This window comes from Culex pipiens, chromosome 3 (genome assembly GCF_016801865.2).
Source record: "Culex pipiens pallens isolate TS chromosome 3, TS_CPP_V2, whole genome shotgun sequence".
Classification (NCBI taxonomy): domain Eukaryota; kingdom Metazoa; phylum Arthropoda; class Insecta; order Diptera; family Culicidae; genus Culex; species Culex pipiens.
In genome coordinates this window covers 10,954,620-10,982,050 of record NC_068939.1, presented here as the reverse complement: position 1 = coordinate 10,982,050, position 27,431 = coordinate 10,954,620, and the positions used below count along the sequence as shown (strand labels likewise).

General features: G+C 32.7%; 1 protein-coding gene across 2 annotated transcripts in view; it reads right to left on the bottom strand.

The window, feature by feature from the left end:
* Window positions 1-27,431, bottom strand: part of LOC120432606 (RNA-binding protein Musashi homolog Rbp6) — a 1,179,690-nt gene that overhangs the window by 560,464 nt on the left and 591,795 nt on the right. For both annotated transcript variants that reach the window (XM_052709473.1, XM_052709474.1), the window contains exon 3: window positions 22,927-23,008. In XM_052709473.1, the coding sequence (XP_052565433.1) occupies window positions 22,927-23,008 (82 nt within the window). The remainder of the gene's footprint in view (window positions 1-22,926; window positions 23,009-27,431) is intronic.

Here is a 27,431-nt window from a genome sequence, read left to right as displayed (position 1 = left end):
ACAGAAGTTTGTTGGGTTTTTGAAAATTATTGAGTAAGATTGACTTAGAAGGAGTTTCAATGAATAAGTAGAACTTGTGAGGACATTGATATAGTCCGCCAATAATCCACACAAGATCTTTGTAGATCCTTTAGCTACAAAGTACTTGCCTGTCAAAGGCATGAATCAAATCGATGTCCTGACTGTTTCAAATCTCAGTTAAGAGCCCAACCAATATTCTACCTACTCAGAATTTGCTAGTAACCTTGCAGAAATTGACATTGATCAAGTTCAGCAAGAGTGCGTTGAATATCTGCTTCGCAAAAAAACTGCAAACAACTTAAAAAGGACTTTCCCAAGACTGCCCATCGTCTCAACCAACTCCACGGGGTTCCCGGAGCAGAAAATGCTCCCCCAAAGTAACGGAAATCCGCGAATTTGCCCAAGGGATCGCCACCCAATAAGGACTCCCACCGAGACTTCGCTGTAAAAATCACGCACTTTTCCACCGGACTCGACATCTTTGCAGAACATCGGCGTCATCGCAAGGGGAGCTGAACCCCTTAAGGTTATGAACTGTTAGTTAGGGTTGGCAAAAGATGGGCTCCGGGCCGAGATTTGCGAGCGGTTAATGAGTTGGAAGAAATAAAGATAATGATTTGAAAGTGGGCAACCCTTTCATGGGAAAGCAGTCAAAAGGGGGAGAGGGCTTCTGTTCTAAGCAAATTATGGAAGGATGACAGTGTTATTTTTGCTGTCACCGTTCCTGGTGTGATGTGATGAAGGTATACAATAATAGGGTTCTTATCAGAAGGAGGAAACGGGTTCAATGTGGTTGGAATTATCGCCTTGGAAGGTAAATGGGAGAGGTTGAAAGCCATTTGAAAGAGGGTCTTAAGATTGCTTTCATAGTTGGATTCAATTGAATCTCTTGAATTACACTCGATTGAATTCTAATGAGGTTCTAATCTCTTTATGTTGAAAGAGTAACTAAAGTTTATTTTGAAATTTGAATTCTTTCTATGAAATTGACGAAGAATTTCTACTTTACACATAAACATCACGTTTACCAATAAGTTACAGCTTCTTTAACATTTCCTCATTCAAGTCCTTATCAAAGTCGTTAGTCCTCTTATCAGAAACACCTTAATCCAGTTGTTTCTAAAACCCTACCCCATTTCTCTTTTTTACCTTCCATGGATTTTTACAAGAGTAAAAAAAAGAAGCAATAATATTAAATCCCATCATCACCATCAGCGCCCTCTTCAAACACGCACACACTCAAGCACACACTTACACACACGCACTTTTCCCAGTTCCAGCCTCCCCTTAATATGTGTGAGAGGCTGCAAGCAAGAGCAAGCAATAAATTAACGATAAATAAAAAGGCAATAACAGCTCCCGCATGATAATGATAAAATTATTTAAATTTATTATTTTTTGCGTTTTTTTGGTCTCTTCTGTTGAAAAAAAAAATGCTTGAGAATGGGAGGCCACCACCTTGGTTAAGGGGTGGAAATTGGTTAATTTGGTGGGTGGCTCTTGCCTGGTAGATGGGTGGGAACAAGCAATAAATATTTTTGTTTTTTGGATTTTGTTTCGGGACTGCTGCTGGAGAAGAGATTTTTTATTACACCGTGCACTTGACGACAGACAGAAAGTGATTCGCTTTTATGGAATTTCAAGTATGCTCTCTGCTATAATCTTCTCGCAACAAACATATATGTATGTATGTATGTATGTATGATCCCCATACCCGCAGGCAACTTGGTCCCGGAACACATGTGAGCGCTAGGTGAACAATTCGATCATCTTTTACTCCATAATCTGTACACCCACGTGCATAAGTTTTTTTGCACGAATTTTAATGCTACAAATACCAACGCATAGAACAAAATGGTTTCCCGCTTCCCTCCCCAAGCGCCGGAAATTTGTAGCGGGTGTAGGGACACTTTTCATAGACGCCCTTGTTCCCATCACGTCACTGAGGGTATGGAGCGACGAGAAATTAATAAGCATGCCCCCCCAGTCGAACCTTCATTAGAGAAGCAGGCAATCCACAACTCACAGCGAACGACCAAGGGAACACCCTACCGCGTATTTAGTGGAAATTGGCGTAGTTAGTCTTGATTGGATTGAGTGAATGTAAGCGTATAAGTGAAAGTTTTTTTTTGTATTATAACAAGAACGGGCTCACCAAATTATGTATCTTCAATACCAGCTTCATCTTCAGTATCAGGAGTGGTCCGATTTGATTAACTTGAGACAAACTTGAAACAGCCAGATGGTTGATGATTCGAATTTCCGCCGAGTTTGAAAACGTCACCGACGGACCCAATGGTTGTCCGAGGAAACGCACCGGATGAAGATCACCATCCGCCGATGAGTTGCTACCAGGAAACGTTGACGTTGAAATCCGGAAAGCAGCTCAATTTTTTGCAACAGGCTCGGAAAATCCAGAAAGATGTGCTCCTGAAGTCACGCTGGAAACCACCGTCAGGACGCCTTTTCCGCAACCACCACCTTCTCCACTGGATATCGGCAGAAATAACGGCAATTTTTCGCACTTTTTGAAACGAAATTGTTGGAGGAAATTGACAGCGATTTTTTTTCGATCCGCACACACGCGAGGCTTACTTCGATCCCAAAAAAAATGTTTCGTTCGTGTTTTTTGTTAACAAAATTCAGCTTTCTCGCAACAAACATATACTTAGAAAAAAAAAATGGAAGATTTTGAAAAATGTAGAAAACTAATAATTCAGGAAAAATTGTTTTGTATCTTCCTCCTTCCTTTAGAAATTGAGATAATAAGCAAAAGATTCAAAATTTGAATAAAAAGAGTGTTTTTAAATGCATTTCACACTAGTTCAGTTGTTTTGCAATCATTAGTATTTGAAAAATGCAAGATTTGATAAAAACTAAAATTATTCATAGCGAAAAAAAACCTTTTTGCGGTACTGTACATCGAAAATTTCCAAAAATTGAATAAACCCAAATTTGCTAAAAATGATTGTAAACGCTTACAAATGCATTATAAACTGATTTAGGCCAGTGGTTCTAAACCTTATTCGACATATACCCTCCTTGGCTGAATTTCAAGAACCTTATTCCCTCCTTTGAATTTTCAACACATGTCAAAATGTAGACTGTAATGTTTGTGGATTTTTACAAATAATCAAAGCATTTCTTTCAACAATTTGGTATTACCTACTGTGTAATGGAATGGAAAAAAACTTTCTGTTGTTACAAAGAAAACAAAAACTTTCAAAAAATGTCATTTGAAAACTTAATCATTTATCAATGCTCAAAAACTTAATGCTCAAAAACTCAATGCTCAAAAACTTATGCTTAAAGGTGCAAAAATATCAGATTTTTTTTAAATAATGTACTCAAGATATCAAATGAATAAATAACATCACAAATATTTTTATTTGCTCTGATTTATACGAATTCAAATTGTTGCTAGGGAAATTATAAATGGAAAATATTTTCAAGAACTGCCCATTTTGAAAGAATATGAAAAATCAAACGAATTTTGAATTGAGTACGGCTCATGTTCGAAAACTTGAACAAAAATATTTCAGAGCTGCCCATGTTTCAACCAATGACATTATTCGAAGAAAAGGACTTAAGAAAACCCGTTTAAACAGTTCGAGAAAATACCAAAAAAAAAAAACGCAAAAAAAATAATCAAAAATTTCATCTTCCAAAAAGAGCTTTTCAAAGAAAAGCAAAAAATAACTCAAAAAATATTCATTACTTGTTTTACCAAGACTATTAAAAATATTTGTACCAGCCCAAATTATTCCAATTAAATCAAATGTATTTATTCAAAATCATTATTTTTATAATTCAAACCATCAGAATAAACCTTTATAAACGTGACATTTTTGACAAGTGCATTTGCCAAAATCTGAATATTCCTTTAAATTGTTAAAATCAATTGTAAAACTTTATACAATTTTTGACATTTAAAATCGCTGTTCAAATTCAAACTTTTTTTAAATAAAATTTGATTAAAATTTCATCAAAAATAAAAAAAAATCATGGAGATCAATTTATGAACTTTTCATGCTCTCTGTGTGAATTTAAAGAATTCTCGATTAAAAAATATATCGTATTTAATTTTTTTATGATAAGAATGTTTCAAATAATTCATAAATCTCGAATAAATTTTCAAAAGGCCCTATCTGCATAGGAAACCCATGAGGGATAGGTTGTTTTGCTGAGTTGCGAAATATTTCTAAGAGATTGAGGTTAATTTTATGTTTTTATTTATTGAAATATGTATATAAAATATATTTATATAAAAAAAAATGCAATGCAATGTAAATTGAAAAGTGCTTTATTTTATTTGATGTACTAAAAGTCTAATTAAATTTAAAGGATATATGATTTTTTTTTTGCTGGCTGCTTTTATGGCACATTTTGAAAATGGAGAGGAAGGGAGAAACGTTGCACAAAATGGCCTACGATATTGAAACATGAAAAAGCTGGACAAAATCTAACAATAATCCGAACAAATCAGTTTAATATAATTAAATCTAGATGCCTCCAAAAATGGCCAAGCAAAACATGCATTTTAAATAGTCTTGTAAGATTTCTTTTGGAAAAAAATAAGTTGAAAATAAAAAATAACTATCATTTTAGAAGGGCCAAATTTAAACTCATTTGAATTAAAAAATAAACGGAAAAATCATGAAATTTTAAAAATGGTTCCCCTTTTGACATTTAAAATCGAACCATTAGTTTCACAGATATTTGAAAATTGAGTGCTGTTTATAAGACACTTTAAAGCTTTTTTTTTGTTTCTATATATTGCTAGTGCTGTAGGAACAAAAAGACCAATCTCTAATGTTCTCAAGAAGATTCGAATTAAAAAAAATATTTTTAGAAAATTTTGCAAATCGAAAATGTTTAACATAAAAAAATAAGAAAAGCTTGTTAAATGCTTTTTGCATTTGAATTTTCATTTAACAATTAGGTTTTATTAATTGATTGCGTTAAATTTCATTTTTTTAAATTATTTTTTGCTGTCCATACTTCTTTGGGCTCAAAAGATGCCTGATATGGTTTCCTAAAAAAAATAATAAAAATTTCATTAAATCGAAAATATGGTTTTGGGAATTTAGCTTTTGGCGATAAAAATTTACATTAATAAATGGGTATGTATTTCAAGTGTAGTTTTTTTCCTGATATTTCTTACCAATTTCTCCATTTTTGCAGAAGACATCAAACAAATCCAAAAATTCGTTCAGAAGTTCAAATTTAAGAATATTTACATAATATGTTTTTAATGGAGAGGTGCCAAAATTTTATGGATAATTGTACTAGCAAATCTTTGATAGAAGATGTCATCTCTGGTCATAGGAAAGCCACCTGAAAAGTTTGAGTAAATTTAAAAAACACAAATGAAATCATTTCCCAGCTTATCTTTAAAAATTACTAAATGTGCGTGTTTTTTTAAATATTTCAACAAATGATTTCTTTTAACTTTATTGAAGTACAAATATTTCAATATTATTTTCTTAAAGTGTTACGTCTTGTGCCCAATTTGATTAGAAATGCAAAAATAAACGGTTTTCAATGTTTTAGAATTCGTTTCAATTTCAGCATTGAAACATGACTCAAATTACTTCACAATTTTATCATCGCTGAATGAAACAGCCAGACGTTAACTCCAGCGCTGCTGATTACAATTTTCATATCCTTCCTTTTTTGTCCTCACGACTCCGAACCACCTGAAGGGCGCGCACCCCTTCGGGGTCGGCCCCCAACACCACACACGCACATTTTTGAGGGTAATAACTGAATTTTTAAATGCCATAAACACAATCTGTGACTGTGACACATTCGCTCCCCCCTCCACCCCCTCCATCCTCCTTGAACCTCATGTGACAGCGTGGGGTGGTTTTCACGCACCAAAAATATGTGATTTTTTATTATTCATGCGCGAGATTCCGACCGGACAATCTTGGTGTGGCCACGACATTCCGGATTTTTTCTGGCTCACCCCTTTCAAATTTATGCTGGTTTACGTTGTTTTAATTTTAATGAGCTGCTATCAGATTGCGGCGGCCACGATGGCGTGGCGGCTGGGCATTTTTTTCGGTTCAGGATTATTTTTGCATGAAATTTTCGTGAAAGGATTTTGGCACGTGGTGGCAAACAAATGTCGTTTGTTTTTCATCAACACAGTTATTATTTTGAAAGCAAATAAGCTGAGATCGGAACGAATATTTTGTCCCTTGAGGGTGTTTTTATTTTTGATGATACAAAAACATACATTCATAAGTTGCGGACCATTTTCCGGGAAATTCCGGAAAGGAAAAATTCCTAAGCATAATATTGTTTTTTCGACCAACCAAAAGTCTCAGCTATTGGCTACTGATGAGGCGAGGAATTATTTATTTGCGGTGTTTGTGGCATTAGACGGAAACCCGGCAAACGGCATTGATTTAGAGCCACCAGAGTCGAGATATGAGTTTTTTTTTTTCTCTCGTAAGGAATACATAAAAAAATACCGGAATGTTTGTTTTCTTTTGCAATGAATCGTGTCGAGCGTCGTGCCCGTATGCTTTCGAAAGTTGAGTGATTTATGCTGCTGGTTGAGATGCCATTTATCCCCCGATGGTGGTAAACGATTTGGTGTAAACAAGTTAAGTGGTACAGGTTTTGGGAATTGATTTGCAAATAAGTGAAATAAGTCTAATAGGATTTAATTATTTTTTGTAAGTGACAACGCAAACTAGTAAGTTAATTTTTTTACAACAGTGGTAAGGATATGTTACAAAAGTTTAGTAACAATTTCAGCAAATATTAAGTATTTATGTGTTGATTCCGTCTACTGGCATTGATCAACTTTTGAAAATCAAATTCCGGCTCACAGTCTACAAACATGTAGAAAAACTGTGCTTTTTTGTAACTTTTTGTCGTAACTGAGAAATTTTTCAAAAGTGGTATGATATTCGAGAAATCTTGATTCTCGCTTAGGGGATGCATAGTACTCCTTCTATCCCTATAGCTATAGCTATAGGAAGTCTTTTGAAAGATTACACTTGTAGTATTTATTATTTTTCAAAACAAATTAAAGAAATTCACAAAACAAACCATATTTTGCTAAAACAAACATGTTTTCAGAATTGTACATAGTAAACTCTTTGACGTTTAAAATATTTGATAAATAATGATCTCAAACATAATAAAATGAAAAAATGCAGAAAATTAATTAATTTTAAAGTTAATTGATTTTCAAACTTCTGTCTATTAAAAAAATAATAAAAATATGTTCCTGATTTTTTTAAAGTATGTTTAAGGGTGTGAATTTAATTTTTAAAACTAATAGCAACAACCTCATTTCTTTAACAAGATTGAGTTTTATGAAGCTACAACATTGATTTAAGAAAACAATATCATGAAAACTTGAGCTATAAAGAATATATAAATTAAAAATAATTTACAGTCAATTGGTGAAATTCCAAATCTAGGACAATATTGATTAAAAATCCTATCCTAAATATAATTAATTCCATTTCATTTTCAATTCAAATTTTGTTTATTTAGGCTTCAATGCTTTTCCTTGTATTGATTTATTTTATTTATTTTATGAAATAATGAGAATTAAATTTTAAGAAAACGACGAGTAATTTTTCGAATCAAATTCTAAAATTTTCACAAAAAGCTGTGTTATTGCAAATACAGAAATTTTCATTGTTTGCATTATGGGTATCGACTTAGGTTGTTCATTGGGATTGGGACGATAACGATAATCTATCGTTATCGTTATTGTTATTTCGATAATCTTATCGGCGATAATCTTACGCTGATAATTAACGAAAACTCATTTTCAAAATCTTTCTAAAATCGACTTAATCCAACCATATCATGAAATTTTGTATGTTTTTTTACTTTATTAAAGTATTTCTTGTAAAATACTAAAATTTCAACAAAATACCGTATTTATAGAAAATACTCAAATTTTCAAAATTTGCAATATGGGTATTGAACGAAGCTAAATTTGGTTGCTTTTTCACTTTAATTGAGTTTTTTTTAAATACTAAAATTTTCACAAAATACCGTATTTTTCGAAAATTCTCAAATTTTCATGATTTGCAATATGGGTATCAAACGAGGCGAAATTTTATATGAAGCATGTAAAATTTCGTTTCGTTTGATATCAATATTGCAAACTTTGAAAATTTGAGATTTTTTAAAAAATCCGGTATTTTGTTAGAATTTTTGTATTTTACAAAAAAAAAACTATGATAAAGTGAAAAAGCATACTAAATTTCGTTTCGTTTGAAAACCCATAATGCAAATTATAAAAATTTGAGTACTTTCGAAAAAAAAATGGTTTTTTGTGAATAATTTTGGGTTCATATTTATACTTTGAAACTTTCTACATTTTCAAAAAATATATTCTTAGTGGAAGCATTGAAAATTGAACATGATATGGTTGAACTGAACGATTTTAAAAAGATTTTGAAAACGATAGCCATTATCGTTATCGTCAGACGATAATATTATCGACGATAATTTTATCGATTAACAACCTTGGTATCGACGTGGAATTTTGTATAGATTTTCAATACTTCGGAATTTAAAGTGTGAATGAATCTATATTTTTACAAAAATCATACTCTTTAAAAAAAACTGATGTTTATGTAATTTGCAACAAGAGCAACAAACAACGCAATTTTTTTAGGGTTTTGAAGTGCAAAATGCTAATATTTTCACAAAATACTGTTTTTTGAAATAGTCTTATTTTCTTAATTCATTTTGATATCAAGCGACAAAACATTTTGTATAAATTTGCAATAATTTAATGTGGATACCCATATTGCAAATATTAAAAATAAGAGTATTTTCAAAAAAAACATTATTTGTGAAAATTTGATTTAAACTTTAAAGAAGTGAAATTATAAAAAAATAAGTCTTTTGATACCCATATTGCAATTTATTAAATTTGGGTATTTAAAAAAATGCATCAGACCGTTGCAAATATTTTTCAATGTTTTTGACGCCCCTCCCTTCAAAATTGGTCTGGAAAAATGGGGTAATGAAAATGGAATTGTAATCTACTGAAAATAATCTAAAATGCATTTTTCTGCATTTACAATCATATTTAGCATGTATTTTGATTCCGACAACATCACCACAAAAACTTTTTTTCTTCGAAAAAAAAAATATTTTCGTCAAAACATAGAAATTTTGAAACTAATGATTGCAAAACAACTGAACAAGTGTATAATGCATTTTTGAAACACTTTTTTTTTATTCAATTTTTGTTAACATAAAAACTTTCCATTCTACAAAGTAAACAATCTTTAGTAATAATAATATCGAAGTCATTAAAACAGGACAAACCTTATTTGAAAAAAATCACCAAAATCCAAATCCCTTGCCAAATTACATTGTTTACCTGTTCACCATTCAAATAGCCCTTAAAAAGGGAGTCGTCCAATTTTCACCGAAAAACAACCCATAAGTATGCCGAGTCACACCGCGTGCCAACAGGTTATAAAAACCCATCAAATTTCCGTACACCAACCAACCGAAAAAGCAAAAAAAGCACTCATTGAGTGTAGTTTCGCTCCGCTGACTTTTCAGACCCCTCCTAACACAACACCACAACAGGAGCAAAAAAAAAGCGAGCGAAAAAGTTTCAATGAAAATGTGTTATCCCATAAACAAGTACATTTCGTTTGGCTTAATTATCCTCGAATTTGGACGTTCGTTAGCCTACGCAATCCCGCCCCCATGGCCAGGCCAAAGTGGTCGTTGTTTTTATTGCACGAGCAATTTTTGGAGATTTCTTACAAAAGAGCGTCGGACTGCTACACTTTTTAATCAGATGACCACCACTTCTCGGAGCCCAGGTCAAGCTTCGTTGGGCGCAAAAGCCATTTCCCCGGGTTTTGGTCATCCTGGTAGCGACTCCCAGCGGCCATATTCAACAGCTCTATTGGCTGGTAAATGCTATTCGTAATGAATATTGCTATTGCTTCAGCTTTGGTTTGGCGACGGGGAGGAAAGAAAAACTTCTCAAGAACGTGCCCAAAGAGCTGTTTGAGTGAAACTAGGGTGGGTATTCCTAGTTTGACACAGTGTTCAACAATTCTTCAAAAAGGACTCAAAACAGCTCCCTCTACCTTGAAGTATGTGTGCGCCCTCGACCGAAAACTGTCGATCGCAGCAGATTTTCCCGATGCGATATCGATTAATTAATTTAAACAAGCTGCGAGAGAGAGAGACGATCCAAGGACCACATTTTGCTGACACTGCAGGATGTCGACGGCCAGGACGACGACGTTCATTAGCATCCTCCCAGGCAGCGTGCGATGGCAAGGTCCTTGCTAGAAGTAGCTAGTGGAAGTCCTGACGGTGCTGCACGAGACATGGAGACGTTACTTTTTGCAACAACAAATGAGCGCAACATAGTTTCCACTTGGAGATGTTCTCAAGAAGATGCTCAAATTAGAGCTCTTGAGCTGAAGCATTGTCGACTTTCAACATATTAATAATTTAAACATCTTTTCCTGATTGGTTCAAATTGAAACTCGACTATTGCCCACTAGATGTCGTTGTAAAGAAGGTTATTACTTGCATGCAAGTTTTATAGTTTTCATACAACTTTAAAGCAATTGATTACCATTCGTCACATTTAAACTATTAGAAATTCTTCAAAAACTCTAAAGACAATCCGCAGTCACTGCAAACCCCCCAAGCTTTGTTTTCCTTCCCCCTAACCCAACCACCTCCCACTCCTCAAACTCAAACCCGCCAAGAAAAACACCGCACATTATTGGTGGCGCTGCTGCTGGAAGGAAAATAGAAAAACAATTTATTCATGAGACTTTCCAATCCGCTTGTTTCGCTCTGCCGCCCCACCAAGCCAAACCAACAAAGATGAGGAGTTCTGTTGACTGACGAGCTACTGTCCTATACGAGTGTCTCTGTGTGTGGTTGGTCCCCTTCCAGGACTTTTGTCTTTTACCGTTATTTTCATTGAAAATAGCGCACAGTTTTGATTTATTTTGCCAAAGACAATTAGATTTCTTCGGCGTGGCTTGGGTTTCCCTGCAGGGGGTGAGTGTGTGTGTGTTGTGCAAGTAAGGTTGGAGAAAATCGACCGGAAGAGCGTTGTGGCTTCCAGGGAAGAGATCAAACTAGTGTTAATGGATTTAAGGGATGTGAAAATCTTCAAATAAAAATCAAAATTATGATAAATTTGCACAGTTGAAAAATTATGAAATTTTAAGTCAGAAAATTTTGTTAACTGTTAACTCTTTTTTGAAAAATCAAACCAAAAATATGAAGAAGAAATGAGAAATTCAACAGAAACTGACCAAAATATCACCATATCCTGATGTAAAATTACGTTTTTTCAACAAACTGTGACACCATAACTTGGTGTAATATTACCATCATTTTGTAACTTTGTAGCTTAATTTAATACTTGAATTTGATCGTTGTCTGTATCTGCTAATAAAAAATTACCTTCCATCAATCAAAAAAAGCTCATGAACCCACATGTTCTACATATGTAATGTTTTGCCATGGTGATGTAATGTTTTGCCATTCAGTTTCATTTAAGGAGTAACATTTTTAATATTTTATGGAAAATACATATATAAACCAAAAAATCCTATTTTCTATTAAAAAAATATTTTTAATCAGGCTGAAACTTATTTAGTGCCTTCGGGATGCCTAAAGAAGCCATTTTGCATCATTAGTTTGTCCATATAATTTTCCATACAAATTTGGCAGCTGTCCATACAAAAACGATGTATGAAAATTCTAAAATCTGTATCTTTTGAAGGAATTTTTGATCGATTTGGTGTCTTCGGCAAAGTTGTAGGTATGGATAAGGACTACACTGAAAAAATGATACACGGTAAAAAAATTGGTGATTTTTATTTAACTTTTTGTCACTAAAACTTGATTTGCAAAAAACACTCTTTTTTAATTTTTTGATCTTAGTAAAGGGGACATTAAATGCCAACATTTCAGAAACTTACAGAACGGGCAAAAAATCTTTAACCGAGCTTTGAATTTTTGAATCATTGCTGTTTTTTTTAAATCGAAATATTGGTCGAACAAGTTTTTCTACTTCATTTTTTGATGTAAAATCAAATTTGCAATCAAATAGTACCTAAGTGAAATTTTGATAAACTGCACCGTTTTAAAGTTAAAGCCAGTTTTAAGAACCTTTTTTGAAAAATAGTAGCAGTTTCTCATTGTTTTAAATTAGTGCACTTATTTGCCCACTTTTGAAAAAAATATGTTTGAAAAGGTGAGAAAATTCTCTATATTCTGCTTTTTGGACAGTTGTTGAGACGACACTTAGTTGCTGACATATTGCCGTTAAAAAGTTTAAAAAGGAAAATTTAAATTTTCCGATCTTTTCGAAAACAATATTTTCAAAAATTTTAAATCAAGACTAAAATTTCAAAAGCGCGTAGTATTGAATATTTGGCCCTTTTGAAATGTAAGTTTAGAGTGAAAAAATTAAGTAAACATGCAAAAAATGAAAACGTGTCTGTTAAAAAAATGAAAAGAACTAAACAGACAAAAGGTAATGATAAGAGATGGTAGTATTAGTCACATATTATCAGAAACAAACCTATACTTAACAAGATAAATACAAGCATAAATACTGAAGATGAAACAAGAAACAAATAAAAAAAGAGAAGTAAAGTTTTCGGAGAACAAAAGTGGCTCAAAATAACCTCCTGATCACGGGAAAAATAAAATTTAAAAACAAAATTGGGTAGTAGAGGGTTAAACAAACTGTTTTTTTCCAAATTAAATTTATATATTTTTTCTTAATCCTCATAAAGCTGATAACAAAAGCTATTTTTTATATTTTTTGTTTAACGGTGCACATCAACTAGAGCTTTTGCATCAAGATTTTTGTTACAGATATTTTAGTATTTTCATAACTACGGGAACTATCGATGTAACAGTCTACCTACCCATGACTATTTTTACAAACATTTTTTTTGCGGGATTGGGTCCGTAAGTTTTACAATTTTGGAATAAGATGATAACAACTTCTATGGTTGCTGTGCACCCTTAATCGAACGATTTTAGAGTTAACTCGAAAGAATACATTTAATAAGAACAAATCAATCCCGTAATTATATTGAAACAATTTCTAAAAATTTCAAACAATGAGAAGATCAAATTTAAGTTGAAATGTCATGTGTAAAATTGTCAGTTTTATGTTAGGTTATTATCAGTGTTAAATTAAACTAAAACTTACGAAAACGAAATTTTTACGAAATCTTGATATTTATCATCATATATTTTTGTTAAAACGAATCAGTCCATTACAAGTTAATAATTTTTTTTATTTTAATCAATTAATTGAAGAAAATTACTATCCTAAGTGTTTCAGACATGACTACATTTATGCAAAGCCTGGACAGTTTTCAATTAACTGTTAAACTTTTTCAACGTTTAGTTTTGTTTTTAAAAACAAAAAAAAAATAAACTTTTTTGGCCCTTGAAATTTAGAGAAATCTTTTTTGGCTAAATTGTTGAAAAAGCAACAATAATAATATTCTTACTAAATATTAAAATAATGCCTACTTGATAAAGAACAAGAAAATCACCAATATTTTTTTTCTTTTTTTACATGTTTTCTTACATAACTTGAAAATGGTTAATTCATTTAAAATCATTTATGTATATTTTTTTTATAAATTATTATGTAAATCCATAAAAAGTTGCTTTATTCTCTGAATGTTTTGAAAAATGTTTAAATCCAACTTCTTTGGTTGTTCTGCTCTTAATCATTATGATTGAAATTTTTATGAACACATACTCACACATTATATATTTTAATTATTTAGGAAAACTCGAAATTTTAAAATGATCCAAAACTGGTATGGTGGTTACTTGCACAGAAAAACATGATAATAATACACCAGGGAAGGGGTACATCTTTTATGTCAGAAAAATGTGTAATTTTACCCCTGAAAAGTGTTGTTTTACCAATTTTCTGGTGTAATGACACCTTTTCAGTTTTATTTGAAGTAAAATTACAACACAACAGTTGTTATATTCAACCTTCCAAAATTACACATTTTTTTACTGTGTAGATTGAATATGGAAAAAAAATTTGCCCTGGTTTTTAAAGGTGATTCCAAAAAAAATATTAATCATCAAAAATCCTTTTGTTAAATTGCTTGTCATTTTAATCAGTTTACCTTATATTGACACAAATGAAATGTGATTAGATGGACTTTTAAGGAAAAATCAACAATTGAAATGAAAAATCTAACCTAGTATGAACACAAAATTTCACAAAAAAAAATCAAAAAGGGAGAAGTTTATCAAAATGAATTCAAAATACAGCTAATAAATTACTTTTTCATTTAAATTTATCTAACTAAAACGATATTTTCTTTATATAGAAGTTATGATAATTTGGAAAAAAAAGCATTTTTTCCCCAAAAAATAATTTTTGTATTTCCAATTAAAATTTACGATAAACATTATTTTTAAACATTTGGTTTTAGATTAAAGCTAGATTTTTCAAAATATTTTTGATGAAAAGTCAGATGGTGGTGTGAGCACACACTTAATTTTATTTAAAACCTGTTTTCAGGCTATTAAAATATACATTATCATCTATTATCAAAACAAATTTGAAGACATTTGGTTGTATTATTGCTGAGATAGCTATTTGAAGTAAGCAGTTTAAAAAAAAACCGGGTGCCACGATATCTCAACACTGCATTGACCAAATCGACTCAAAATTTCAGTGAAGACTCCTGTATGCATGACGAAGGCTGATTTTCAAAAAACTTATTTTAAAAAAAGATATAAATATTTTTTTTTTGTTTTACATATAAAAACGATACTTAATCCACCTTTAGGTGGTTGGTGCCTTCCTCACATTCATAAAGTCAATACATTCAGTAAAAATAGCAACATTCCCCCTTAACATGTTTAACAAATCAATTTTATTACTGATTTCTTTTGATAGGGTTCGCAGACCTTCAATTTTTCTGGCTCATCGGCAAGGTCTGATAAAAAAAACCTATCCAACGAAAGTTCACATGGAAGATTCAGGCAATATTTTTATCACAATATCTCAGATCCGGCCTCCAAAGAGTGTATAAATAACACTTAAGTGATAATAACTTTTTATAGAGTTGTCAAATCCTTGATGTTTTAGGCTCATTTGAAAGGTTTTTTGATTATCTAACTAACGATGGGTCGCATGACGGACCCGGACATAATTTTACTGAAATATCTGAGATCCGGCCTCCAAAAAGTGTATAAATAACACTTAAGTGCTAATAACTTTTGATAGGGTTGTCAGATCTTCAATGTTTTGGGCTCATTGGAAAGGTCTTTTTAATACCTTTCTGAAAATGTATAACATGATAGGGTTTCTTGCAAAAACCACCCTTTTTACAATCTTCCGGACATACGCCAAAATCGTTTTTTAGCATAACTTTTGAAGTACTTAACTAAACTTGCTGATTTTAAATAGAGACCTATGGGACCCCAAGACGGATCGAATGAGACTAATACGGTCAAAATTCGTTCATCCAGTCCGGAGATAATCGAGTGACAATTTTTTTGTCCACCCACCTACACACATCCACACAGACATTTGCTCAGAACATGATTCTGAGTCGATATGTATACGTGAAGGTGGGTCTACGAGGTCAAACTAATAAGTTCATTTTTCGAGTGATTTTATAGCCTTTCCTCAGTAAGGTGAGGAAGGCAAAAATCGTCAGTTTTTAATTTTTGTATTTTTTTAAAAAGCCACATTTCGAAATTGGGTTTCCTCATACACACGGGATATGTCTTGGCTGTCTTCACCCCGAATTTCAGCCAATTTGGTTCATCCCATCTCGAGATATCGTGGCACCCGTAATATGTTTCAAATCACTTCATAATGTTAACGGAAATTCAAATGCAATAGCTGAAATCGATTAAAATTCATTCCCCTGCGTTTAGAATCATTTTTGGCAAGATTTGATTCATTCAAAAAGCTTTTGAATTTAAAGGGTCTCCGAAATCCAGAACTGATAAAAGAAATTTTTTGTTCGCTTAAATTTTAGTTTGTATGTAAATCTTTTTTTTTTAAGCTAGTGATTTCAAAACGAATAAAATGGTGTAAGTTGCACTTAAAAACTTTAATTAGTTTTAATTTAGATTGGAATTTCGTTAGAACTTTTTAAAGCTAGATCGATAGAAGAACACCGTTTCTGCAAATCACAATTTTTAAAAGTTTTTTTGTTTGATTGCCATGAGTCCACTGCGACCATTTATTTGATCTATTGTCGACCTGCTGATCTATTTTTAGATCTGCAGAGGCTGCCAATTTGCTGTTCTTGGGCATTTGGGGAACAAAGCACACGCGCTATTGTTGAGCAAGTGTGTTGATCTGTCCACACGCCGTAACATTTTTCCTTTCCTCTGTGCTGTTGTACTTTCCATATGTGTCGCTAGAACTGAAGTGCACTTTTTTATTACGCTACTTAGGATGTGTTCCCAGTGAAATCCCAAAAGCCCGGGACTCTTGCTAAGCAGTTTTTTTTTGTCCCTCCAAGCACATTTTGCGGTTGGGCCCAGCGCACTCCGCAGATGCAAATATACAGAGCACAGCCGGTCCTCGAAACATGTGAAAAGTACGAGGAAAGGTGTTGCCAAGCCATGTGGGTTTCAAACCACGACCTTCCGTTTATCAAACGAAACCTGTAACCAATAGACCACAGGAGCAACTCTGTAAAAAAATCCACTTCAGTTGTTGGTAAGATTTTGCATTTATTTTTGTAGAATATTTGAGTAGACGTTTATGAAACGTAAATGAATTTTTGAGTAATATTTATTCAAGTGAGAGAAAGACTACAATTTTTTTTCAATCAATTAACATCTGGCTTCGGTCAAAGCTAAAAATCAGTTTGCAATGTGACTTTCCCATCACCGATTCCCTGCAACCACAAAGATTAAATCAACAATCTTCGTCCCACCAAAGAAAAGACGGCAAGTTCAACCTCCCCAACAGCTCAGTGGAACCAATCACCCAAAACCGGCACCGACCACCGCGGATTGAAAGAGTGGAAAATCGTCGTGATGATTGGAAAGAAAAACTTCCTCCCTGGAAAATCCAACTCTTACAATCTAGGATGGAACCACTGTTGGTGGAAAAGTTGGCTCCACTGCATTGCTCCTGCTGCTCGCCAATAAACTTGTTAAAATTTATCGCATTACCAACACTCAATTAATTCCACTCAATTGGCTTGGTGACGTTTGGCGCGCCACCCTCTGAAAAAAGGAAGGTGGTGGGAAAATATGTTTGACTGGGGGGGCATTTCCCAGCTCATGCAGCTGGTCTTGTAATTTAATTTTCTGTTCTGTTAAGATTTTTATGTAAGCTTTTGGAAATTGTTTTAACAAAAAAATTGTTGAAATCATCTAAAGTGTGACGAAAACACGGATTAGACCACCTCTTTACAAAATCACAAAATCTCACCAAACATGAAAATTGCTCGTTTCACGAATCCTACTCACTACCGAGGAAAAATGGGAAAATCATGGGATGAGCAGCATAATCGTTTGCGTTTTTCCCCTCTCTCTCCCCCCAACCTCATCAAGGACGTCATTTCGCGCTGTAAAAACGCGCGATTCGCTGATGAATTTATGAGAGTTGCTGCTTTTCGCGAATGCTGCTGCCATGCTTCGATGGATTTTTTCCCATTTGCTGCCGCTGCTTTTGCATGTTTGTTGTGGAAAACCATGCTCCGCGGTGTAAATCACGAATCAAAGGAATTTACGTTCGCCTCAGTGGGCTTAATGCTTGATTTGATAATCCGTCGTCGTCGTCACGAGAAATGGCGGAATTTCGCACCGCGCCGGTGGTTGCGAAATGAATCGGCTTAAGAGTTCAGCGAAACCATCCAGCGGGGGAAAATTCTACTTTCCCTGTTTTTGTGGGAGGAGGTGGGTGGAATTTTCCCGGGAATTTGACGCGTGTGAATTTAATTGAATCGTTTTCTGTAAAGTGTTGGTATACTGATTGGCGTTCTAGATTAAATAATCGCTTTAAGTTGTTGATTACAGGTCGAAATTATGAGGAATTTTCATCTTAACTTTCTGCCCCACAAATCACACAAATTATTGCAAATTAAACTTTTCCTAACGAGCTGCTCAACTTTCGCCAAGAGTAATGAGCTGATTGAACTCGTTTATTCCCACGATTTTTTTTATCACTCTCCTTTCCTACACCAAATTTCCAAAAACTCTTCAGGGACTTTGGTTCAGGAAATAACTTTCCGTTCAAAGTCATTGCTCACTGGCCAACCTATCTCTTCTCTTCAAAATTCCTTGAGGGAGAAAGCCAGCGCGCTCCGAGGAAAAGTGAGTCTCTAAATTAAAAGTGATAAATTTGGGAGCTGCGCGGTTCGCTGGCCCCGGACTTTTTCCTCCCCCTCGAAAAAGAGTGCGGTCTTAATAGAGCCCAAAGACACAGACACAGAGAGTAGAACATTATCTAGTGCTATTAAACCGGCGGCAAAATGGCACTCATGAGGGCGGCCGGGAAATCCTCCAAGAGGGAAAAAAAAACCGCTCGAGCTCTTCCGGAAGGAAAAAAAGAATTCTGCACCGCTCCAATATTTCATCATTATCGGCAAAGACAAACTGTTATTGTGTTTTGGTTTATTTTCCCCCTGCTTCCGATTTTCAGAGCGGGGGAAATTCTTCTTTGGAAAAGTGTTACAAACTCTCGCATAACTAGCCATGGGAAGAAAATTCATCAGACTTGTGCTGGTGTTCGATGAGAGAAGAGAGAAGAAAAAAAAGTGAAATTGATAGATTTTCGAAGCAAATCGGACGTATTGGGCTTTTTTGATTTTTGGGTTTTCCCCCGGCGAGCTAATGTGAACAAATCGAAAGTCTTTCGGACTAGCGAGTGAGGCTTTAAGAGAAAGACTCGCTGTGAATGAATATCTATTGGTCTTTTGTGGTAAGCAATGCTGCAAGTTGTGGATTTATGGGTTATTGGAGCAAGGCTGTGGGTAATTTGTCAAAATCAAGGTGTTCAACAATATCTCTTCCTGGTTTGGTCAAAAACTAAAGCATTATAAAGAAAGTCATAGTTAGCGATAATATGATTATGTTTTAGTTAGAATTAAAAAAAAACTAGCAAATTCCCAAAACCTATTTTATCTGATTTGATAATTATTACCTCATCTAGTCTCATTTGCATCTAAATACCTATTAATTGAATTTCTTTAGAAGGAAACAATATGAAAGACTCAAAAAAGATTGAACAATAAATTAAATTTTGTTATTATGCGAAACCAAGCTTCAAAATGATGAACTAAAGAAAAGAAATAAATCAAAAGAAAAAAGTCTCCAGTCTTATAAGAAAAGTGATTTGAAAATGTGAAAACAAAAATAATTTGGATTTTTTTAATGGCTGGAGCATTCAATTTTACAAAAAAGAAAAAACAAATTTTCTTAAAAATATTTCTTGAAAGGGTGCCTCAACCGAAGCACTAATTTCTTGCTAGTCTGCCAATTGAATTTCTTAATATTCTGAACTAAAAAATAAATGATTTTTTAAAATAAATTGAAGTATTTTTTTTATTGTTTCTAAACAAACTGTTAAAATAAAACAATTTAAAAAACTCACATTCAAAAGATCTTTGTAAAACAGTGAGCTTGGTATAGATCCCAAGTAACATTTTTTGTTGCGTATCCTTAAATGCAACTATTTCGTAACTCCCAAAATGTGATATCACAACATAGTTAGAACACTCGTGGTGCCCTAAAAAGCGCATGAAAATTTTGTGTTGGCAACATTTAGCCGTTTGTTTCAACTTTGTTACGACGAAGTTCCAGAAACAATTTGTTTGTCTAAATATGTCGGTAAAGTAGTTTGTTGTGTTGTCATGATGTTGCCATTATGTTGTCGTTTAATTTGTGTGAAACAAAAAAAATCTATTTGAACAAAAAACCAAAGTGCCCCTGTCGGGATTCTGGACTGGAACCTTCAGATCTTCACACCTTGCCTCTACCACTGAGCCACGGATGAATTGATGAAAGGACAAATGGTTGGGCTGAACTGTATCTAAGGATTTTTGATTTCAATATTATTCTTAGCACACAAATCGGGCTAAGTCACATGTTGCAACAATGGAACCAATAAGTTTTCAATATGTTTCGATTACAAAATGAAATGGATTGTTGCAAAGTTGTTTTCAATTCGAAACGTTTGCAACATTGCAACGTATTGTTGCTAAAATGTCATTTTTATGTTTCTACAGCAAAACAAAACAAAAACTGGACTTAGTCAAATTTATCATGTTGCCAAATGCTACTTGGGATATTCAAAACGTACTTCAAAAGTGGTGTCTTCAAAGTGACATAATTTTTCCATAGTTAAAAGTTGTATCTGTTTAAGTCTTGTATTTTTCCAATCTGTTATTTCAAAACTAGATTTTTTTTCAAGGTCATAAAGTGCCCAATTTGATAAACATGAAAAAAAATATTTGAATTAAAGTTTCCTAAACAGTTTCGATATATTATACAGTTGGCGATTTGAAAAAAAAAACAATGTATTTTTGAAAGGCTATCCCTTAGAACATTTTTTTAAAATTTCTCTGGATTTTATATATTCAAAAATTTTTCCACTGTCTCGAAAACAAAAAACAAAAAACATACTAAATCTACCTGTAATTTTATTATTTGCACGAATTGAAAAATGTACTTTATCAATAATGTTATTCAATATTATTAAAATTTCTTTTCAATTTCAGAAAGTTTAATTTCAGATTTCCCAATAGTACTTTATTTTTATTTTTTTGAGATTGCTTTTTCAAATTAAATCAATATTTTACATCTCTTAAAACAAAAAAATATACTTGTGCAACAGAATAAAGCAAAACAATGTGAAAAGCCAAATTCTTATCGTTTTTTTATCTAAGAGTTTATTGAATAGAATGTATTGCAAAACGGGGTGACTTTGATTGGTTTGAGTTTTTTCCGCAAAATGAAGAATACAAATTAAAATGGTTTGGAATCATACTGACCGTAGTAGAGAAGTGATCAAAGTACCTCGAAAAGAACTTTTCATAAAATTTTGAAAAGTTTAAAATATTAGTTAACTATAATTAAAAAAAATGTTAATGAATAGCATTAATTCAATCTTCTCCAAGTGTCATGATTTTCCTAATGACTATGATTTTGAATCGGAAAACTAAATGCATTTTTGGATTCTTTGAACAATTTTTCACTAGGATTCATGCTTCAAATTCAGTACAAAATTCAATATAAATTGTTAATTTAATAAACAAAAGTGATTTTTACGAATTTCAGGAAAAAAAATCTGTCAATTTTAAACTAAAATTTATGTTTATTTTGTTAAAAAGCTTTTAAACTTTGTTAACTAAATATATCAATTGACATTTTATTTTCTTAAAAACTGTATCAGCAACCTTAGTGATGTTACATTTGACGTAAAAACTAAGTTTGAAAACCTTTAATCTGATTTTAACAAGAAAAACTATGACTAACAAAGTCACTCCGAAATTTAAACTGAGAATTTTTAACGTAACTATCTTATTTCAAATCACCAATGATTTTTTCATGTTTAAACTAACAAAACCAACCAACCCCAGTACATGTTTTATAAACAATTATCGTGAGAAAAACCTTACCAGGCTTTGCAAAAAAATTGTATGTAAAATAATGAAATCTTCTTCCAATGTTTGTAATTTTTTATGTGTTGTTTATTTTTAGATAAGATTTCTAAATATCTTCGAAATACAAGTTTAAGTTTTTTTTTTATTGTGAATAAATGTTTTCTAAATAGCAATTCGAATGACAACACAATTTCAAAAAATATAGTCAAAATCCTAAATATCCTGTTAATAAAAGTTATAAATTACAAAAAACATTTTGACAATTTAATTTTTGATGAATGTAAAACATTTATTTATATCACCAATTTTCCGATTTTATAAAACTATCGCCATATGAAACCAGAAAAGACAGGACCAAATCATTTGTTTTTTTAATAAGTACCTTCAACAATTAAAAAAAACAATTCGTTATTCAAATACGCAACTTTTGGTACCCTAACATGTATAGGTCATCGCTTAAATTTTTAATGTATCGCAGTTTTAGTGAAAAAAACGAAAAGAAATCGATAATCGATTTTTTGTCCTTTTTGTAATTTTCCTATTTTTTCAAGCGTCGAAAAACCAAGTTTATTATTTCAAAAAATCGAATCTCGGAATGTTGAAAACATAACTTTACATTTGTTTGATTTCCCGAGGAATCTGATAAAAATATTTTCAGACTTAGGCTCTTTGGTCCCGATACCTTCAAAAGAGCATTTTAAGTTTTCATTTGCCCTTTTCAAATGTTAGTCTAGATATTTAAAAATTTTAACTATTTTTCCTTAAAGGCCTATCTAATACCACATTGTTTGCGCTCAAGACAGTTAAAATCGGTTGAAATGGTGCGGAGTTATGATTTTTTGAAAAATGTTGTTTTTGCGAAAATCGACGAAAATTGCAATTTTTCGGACCACCCTTACTCGGCGTAGGTCACCCTAATGGCCAAACAAAAAAAAAACTGGTCCAATTATTTCGGCCAAGGAACCCCTAGAAAAATGTTGAGCCCGATCGGAGAACTTTTTTTTCGAATCATGCTGTCTTCGTGGGGAATTGCTGTAAATAAAAGTAGGACATTTGTATGACATTCAGCTGCACAAAACAGTAACATTTTGATTTTTGATGAACATTTTTAAATATTGTTAGAAGCATTACGGGGCTGTTAAATTGGGTGAACTAAAAACAAGGTTTTTCTTAGTAAAACGAAGAGTGTGAGTTACAGGAAGATGTGACTGCTCTATTTTGTGTGTTGCAGGTTAAATTATTTAGAACAAAAAAAAATCAAACTTACCTCGACCTCCTCGTCGTGGGATCCTTCATCACCATGACTTCTGTGATTTCTCCGAATTTGCTAAAGTAATCTCTAAGGCTTTCTGCAAAGAGACGAAAGAGAGCAAAAAAAGGGCGATTATTAGTTTGATGTTGGTTCGAAAAAATTCCGCACTCATGCGAGTGTAGCAGCTCACAAAAGCACGAATCAAAGTTACTTTTTGAGGGAATAAGGGGGGGACTAAAAATGAGCCAAACTTGTCGCCACATTCCTCCGTTTCATCAAACCCGAATTTCGACCCGGAATGACGAAATTTTGGACCTAGTCGCATATTTTCACGAAAATTTTCTCATTAGCCCCGCCAGTAAACATCCAGCCCAGTGTGCATTGTTTCATCGAACCCTTTTTCGGGTGGGAAAATTTGCACAAGAAAAAGATCGCCTCTCTCACCGCAACAATCTCGAAGGTCCCCGAGCTAATCCTTTTGTCGGTGTCCCTTTTTCCCAGGTTTCCACTCGATTTTTTTTTCTGGGTTGAGCCTTGCCTCTTGTGCTTCAAAGCATTTTCCAGTTATGACTAGTCATTGAAGTTACGGAATGTTTCGTCGTCGGAGTACCTTCGAAACCCCGGTGGGATCGAAGTCATTGACGACAAAGGGTTGGACAGTGGGAAGCTGAGTTTGACAAAATTGACAAAATTGACACAATTGACAAAATTGACAAAATTGACAAAATTGACAAAATTGACAAAATTGACAAAATTGACAAAATTGACAAAATTGACAAAATTGACAAAATTGACAAAATTGACAAAATTGACAAAATTGACAAAATTGACAAAATTGACAAAATTGACAAAATTGACAAAAATGACAAAATTGACAAAATTGACAAAATTGACAAAATTGACAAAATTGACAAAATTGACAAAATTGACAAAATTGACAAAATTGACAAAATTGACAAAATTGACAAAATTGACAAAATTGACAAAATTGACAAAATTGACAAAATTGACAAAATTGACAAAATTGACAAAATTGACAAAATTGACAAAATTGACAAAAATGACAAAATTGACAAAATTGACAAAATTGACAAAATTGACAAAATTGACAAAATTGACAAAATTGACAAAATTGACAAAATTGACAAAATTGACAAAATTGACAAAATTGACAAAATTGACAAAATTGACAAAATTGACAAAATTGACAAAATTGACAAAATTGACAAAATTGACAAAATTGACAAAATTGACAAAATTGACAAAATTGACAAAATTGACAAAATTGACAAAATTGACAAAATTGACAAAATTGACAAAATTGACAAAATTGACAAAATTGACAAAATTGACAAAATTGACAAAATTGACAAAAATGACAAAATTGACAAAATTGACAAAATTGACAAAATTGACAAAATTGACAAAATTGACAAAATTGACAAAATTGACAAAATTGACAAAATTGACAAAATTGACAAAATTGACAAAATTGACAAAATTGACAAAATTGACAAAATTGACAAAATTGACAAAATTGACAAAATTGACAAAATTGACAAAATTGACAAAATTGACAAAATTGACAAAATTGACAAAATTGACAAAATTGACAAAATTGACAAAATTGACAAATTTGACAAAATTGACAAAATTGACAAAATTGACAAAATTGACAAAATTGACAAAATTGACAAAATTGACAAAATTGACAAAATTGACAAAATTGACAAAATTGACAAAATTGACAAAATTGACAAAATTGACAAAATTGACAAAATTGACAAAATTGACAAAATTGACAAAATTGACAAAATTGACAAAATTGACAAAATTGACAAAATTGACAAAATTGACAAAATTGACAAAATTGACAAAATTGACAAAATTGACAAAATTGACAAAATTGACAAAATTGACAAAATTGACAAAATTGACAAAATTGACAAAATTGACAAAATTGACAAAATTGACAAAATTGACAAAATTGACAAAATTGACAAAATTGACAAAATTGACAAAATTGACAAAATTGACAAAATTGACAAAATTGACAAAATTGACAAAATTGACAAAATTGACAAAATTGACAAAATTGACAAAATTGACAAAATTGACAAAATTGACAAAATTGACAAAATTGACAAAATTGACAAAATTGACAAAATTGACAAAATTGACAAAATTGACAAAATTGACAAAATTGACAAAATTGACAAAATTGACAAAATTGACAAAATTGACAAAATTGACAAAATTGACAAAATTGACAAAATTGACAAAATTGACAAAATTGACAAAATTGACAAAATTGACAAAATTGACAAAATTGACAAAATTGACAAAATTGACAAAATTGACAAAATTGACAAAATTGACAAAATTGACAAAATTGACAAAATTGACAAAATTGACAAAATTGACAAAATTGACAAAATTGACAAAATTGACAAAATTGACAAAATTGACAAAATTGACAAAATTGACAAAATTGACAAAATTGACAAAATTGACAAAATTGACAAAATTGACAAAATTGACAAAATTGACAAAATTGACAAAATTGACAAAATTGACCAAATTGACAAAATTGACTAAATTTAATTAATCATTCATTCAACCTTGTGGACTTAACATTTCTGCTTCAATATTCTAATTCCAAGATTTACTTCCATTTTCTTTCATTTTTTGACGTTTCCTTTCAGCGCAATCTCCCACAATCCTCCTACCACCGGGATCAGATTCACCCGGTCACCTTTTAATCCGGTCACCCCCGCTTGCAATGACTCAGACTCCCTCCTCAAGTGAAAGAGTGCCCTCGCAGTGAAAGCAAAGTCACATTATCACTATGGTCGGTTTTTATAATCAAGCCTTTTCGGGCTAGTTTCGTCCTCCTCCTCCCAGCAGCAATTTCTGTGTCGCAAATTGAGGGTTGCTGATAAAAACGAGGACGGAATTCTTGGCGTGACCAAATTGGGTGGGGTGGGGAGGGGGTTGGAAAATTGAAACATGTCCTCAGAGTCCTCTTTTGTGGACGGGGGAGGGAGAGAAGAACACAGAAAGGACATCTCATGCTGCGAGATCATAGACATGGTCACGGTTAAAATCAATATTCACCTTTTTGCTAAAGAGTGGAAAAAGTGGATTGGAATTTCATTATTTGTGGAAAGGACCAAGGTGGGGGTGAATATTCATAAAAGTTTGGGCCACTTGCGTGAAAAGAGGTAAGGATCGTTATCAAAAATCTAGTGAATAGATTTTGATAAGGAATTTGTTCTAGAATTTTTAAATTGGTTTCTTATGAGAATCCTAATTTGGCGTTTACCAAATTTTCAATTTCCAAATTTTGAATTTAGTCTTCAGTTTCAGTTTTCAGCCTAAAGCAACAGATTGCCCTTACATCAATTTCCCCAAACGCCAAAGTTGTAATTGGTAATTCAAATTAGAAATAAATTCGTCGGCTCCGTAATTCGTTTAAACTTTTGCATATTAATCTTTTCAAAACATTTAACACTCCGCTTTTATAGGAATTAAATTGCCATCATTCCGTCCTTTCTCCAAAAGGCATGAGTTAGTGTTTGAACGTGTGTGAGCTTCAATCCTTGCCTCTTTCCAGGAAGGAAAAGCTGAGGCAAATCTCTAAGCTCTCGGTCCCCTTTGCAGGAACGAAGCAGAAAATTAGTTTCCACAAGCCTTCCCCTCGTCAGTCCAGTTAAGGCGCAGAAAAGGCTCGCAAACTTTATGTCTCGAGTGCATGTGTTTAGATCCTTCGAAACCATCAACTCTGTGTGTGAGTTTGTACGTGCAAGAATTAGTGTGTCTTTAGAAAGCAGTTTCGCCTCTGCCGGCCTCTTGCCATAAAACAGATTTATTAAAATTAGAATACTTTTGAAAGTGCGTTTTTCCCCCTCTCCCTTGGAGGCAAAACTGCAATGCAATCAAAAGTCCTGCCCCGGAAAATGTCTTGAATCTTGGGAGATTTTTATCCCCTCTTTTATGGCAAACTGTGGGCTTAATCGTCAGCTTGGACAGACAAGAAATTTACTGAGCTGAAATATGCTGGATCAGCAAGATCTGGTCAAGCAAACCATAGACTGTTGGATGGCTCCAATATGTGCTCATGAAATTCAAATTTTTGTTTGTCAAGACAGGACATACTCTTTACTCTTTACTCTTAACTCTTAACTCTTAACTCTTAACTCTTTACTCTTTACTCTTTACTCTTTACTCTTTACTCTTTACTCTTTACTCTTTACTCTTTACTCTTTACTCTTTACTCTTTACTCTTTACTCTTTACTCTTTACTCTTTACTCTTTACTCTTTACTCTTTACTCTTTACTCTTTACTCTTTACTCTTTACTCTTTACTCTTTACTCTTTACTCTTTACTCTTTACTCTTTACTCTTTACTCTTTACTCTTTACTCTTTACTCTTTACTCTTTACTCTTTACTCTTTACTCTTTACTCTTTACTCTTTACTCTTTACTCTTTACTCTTTACTCTTTACTCTTTACTCTTT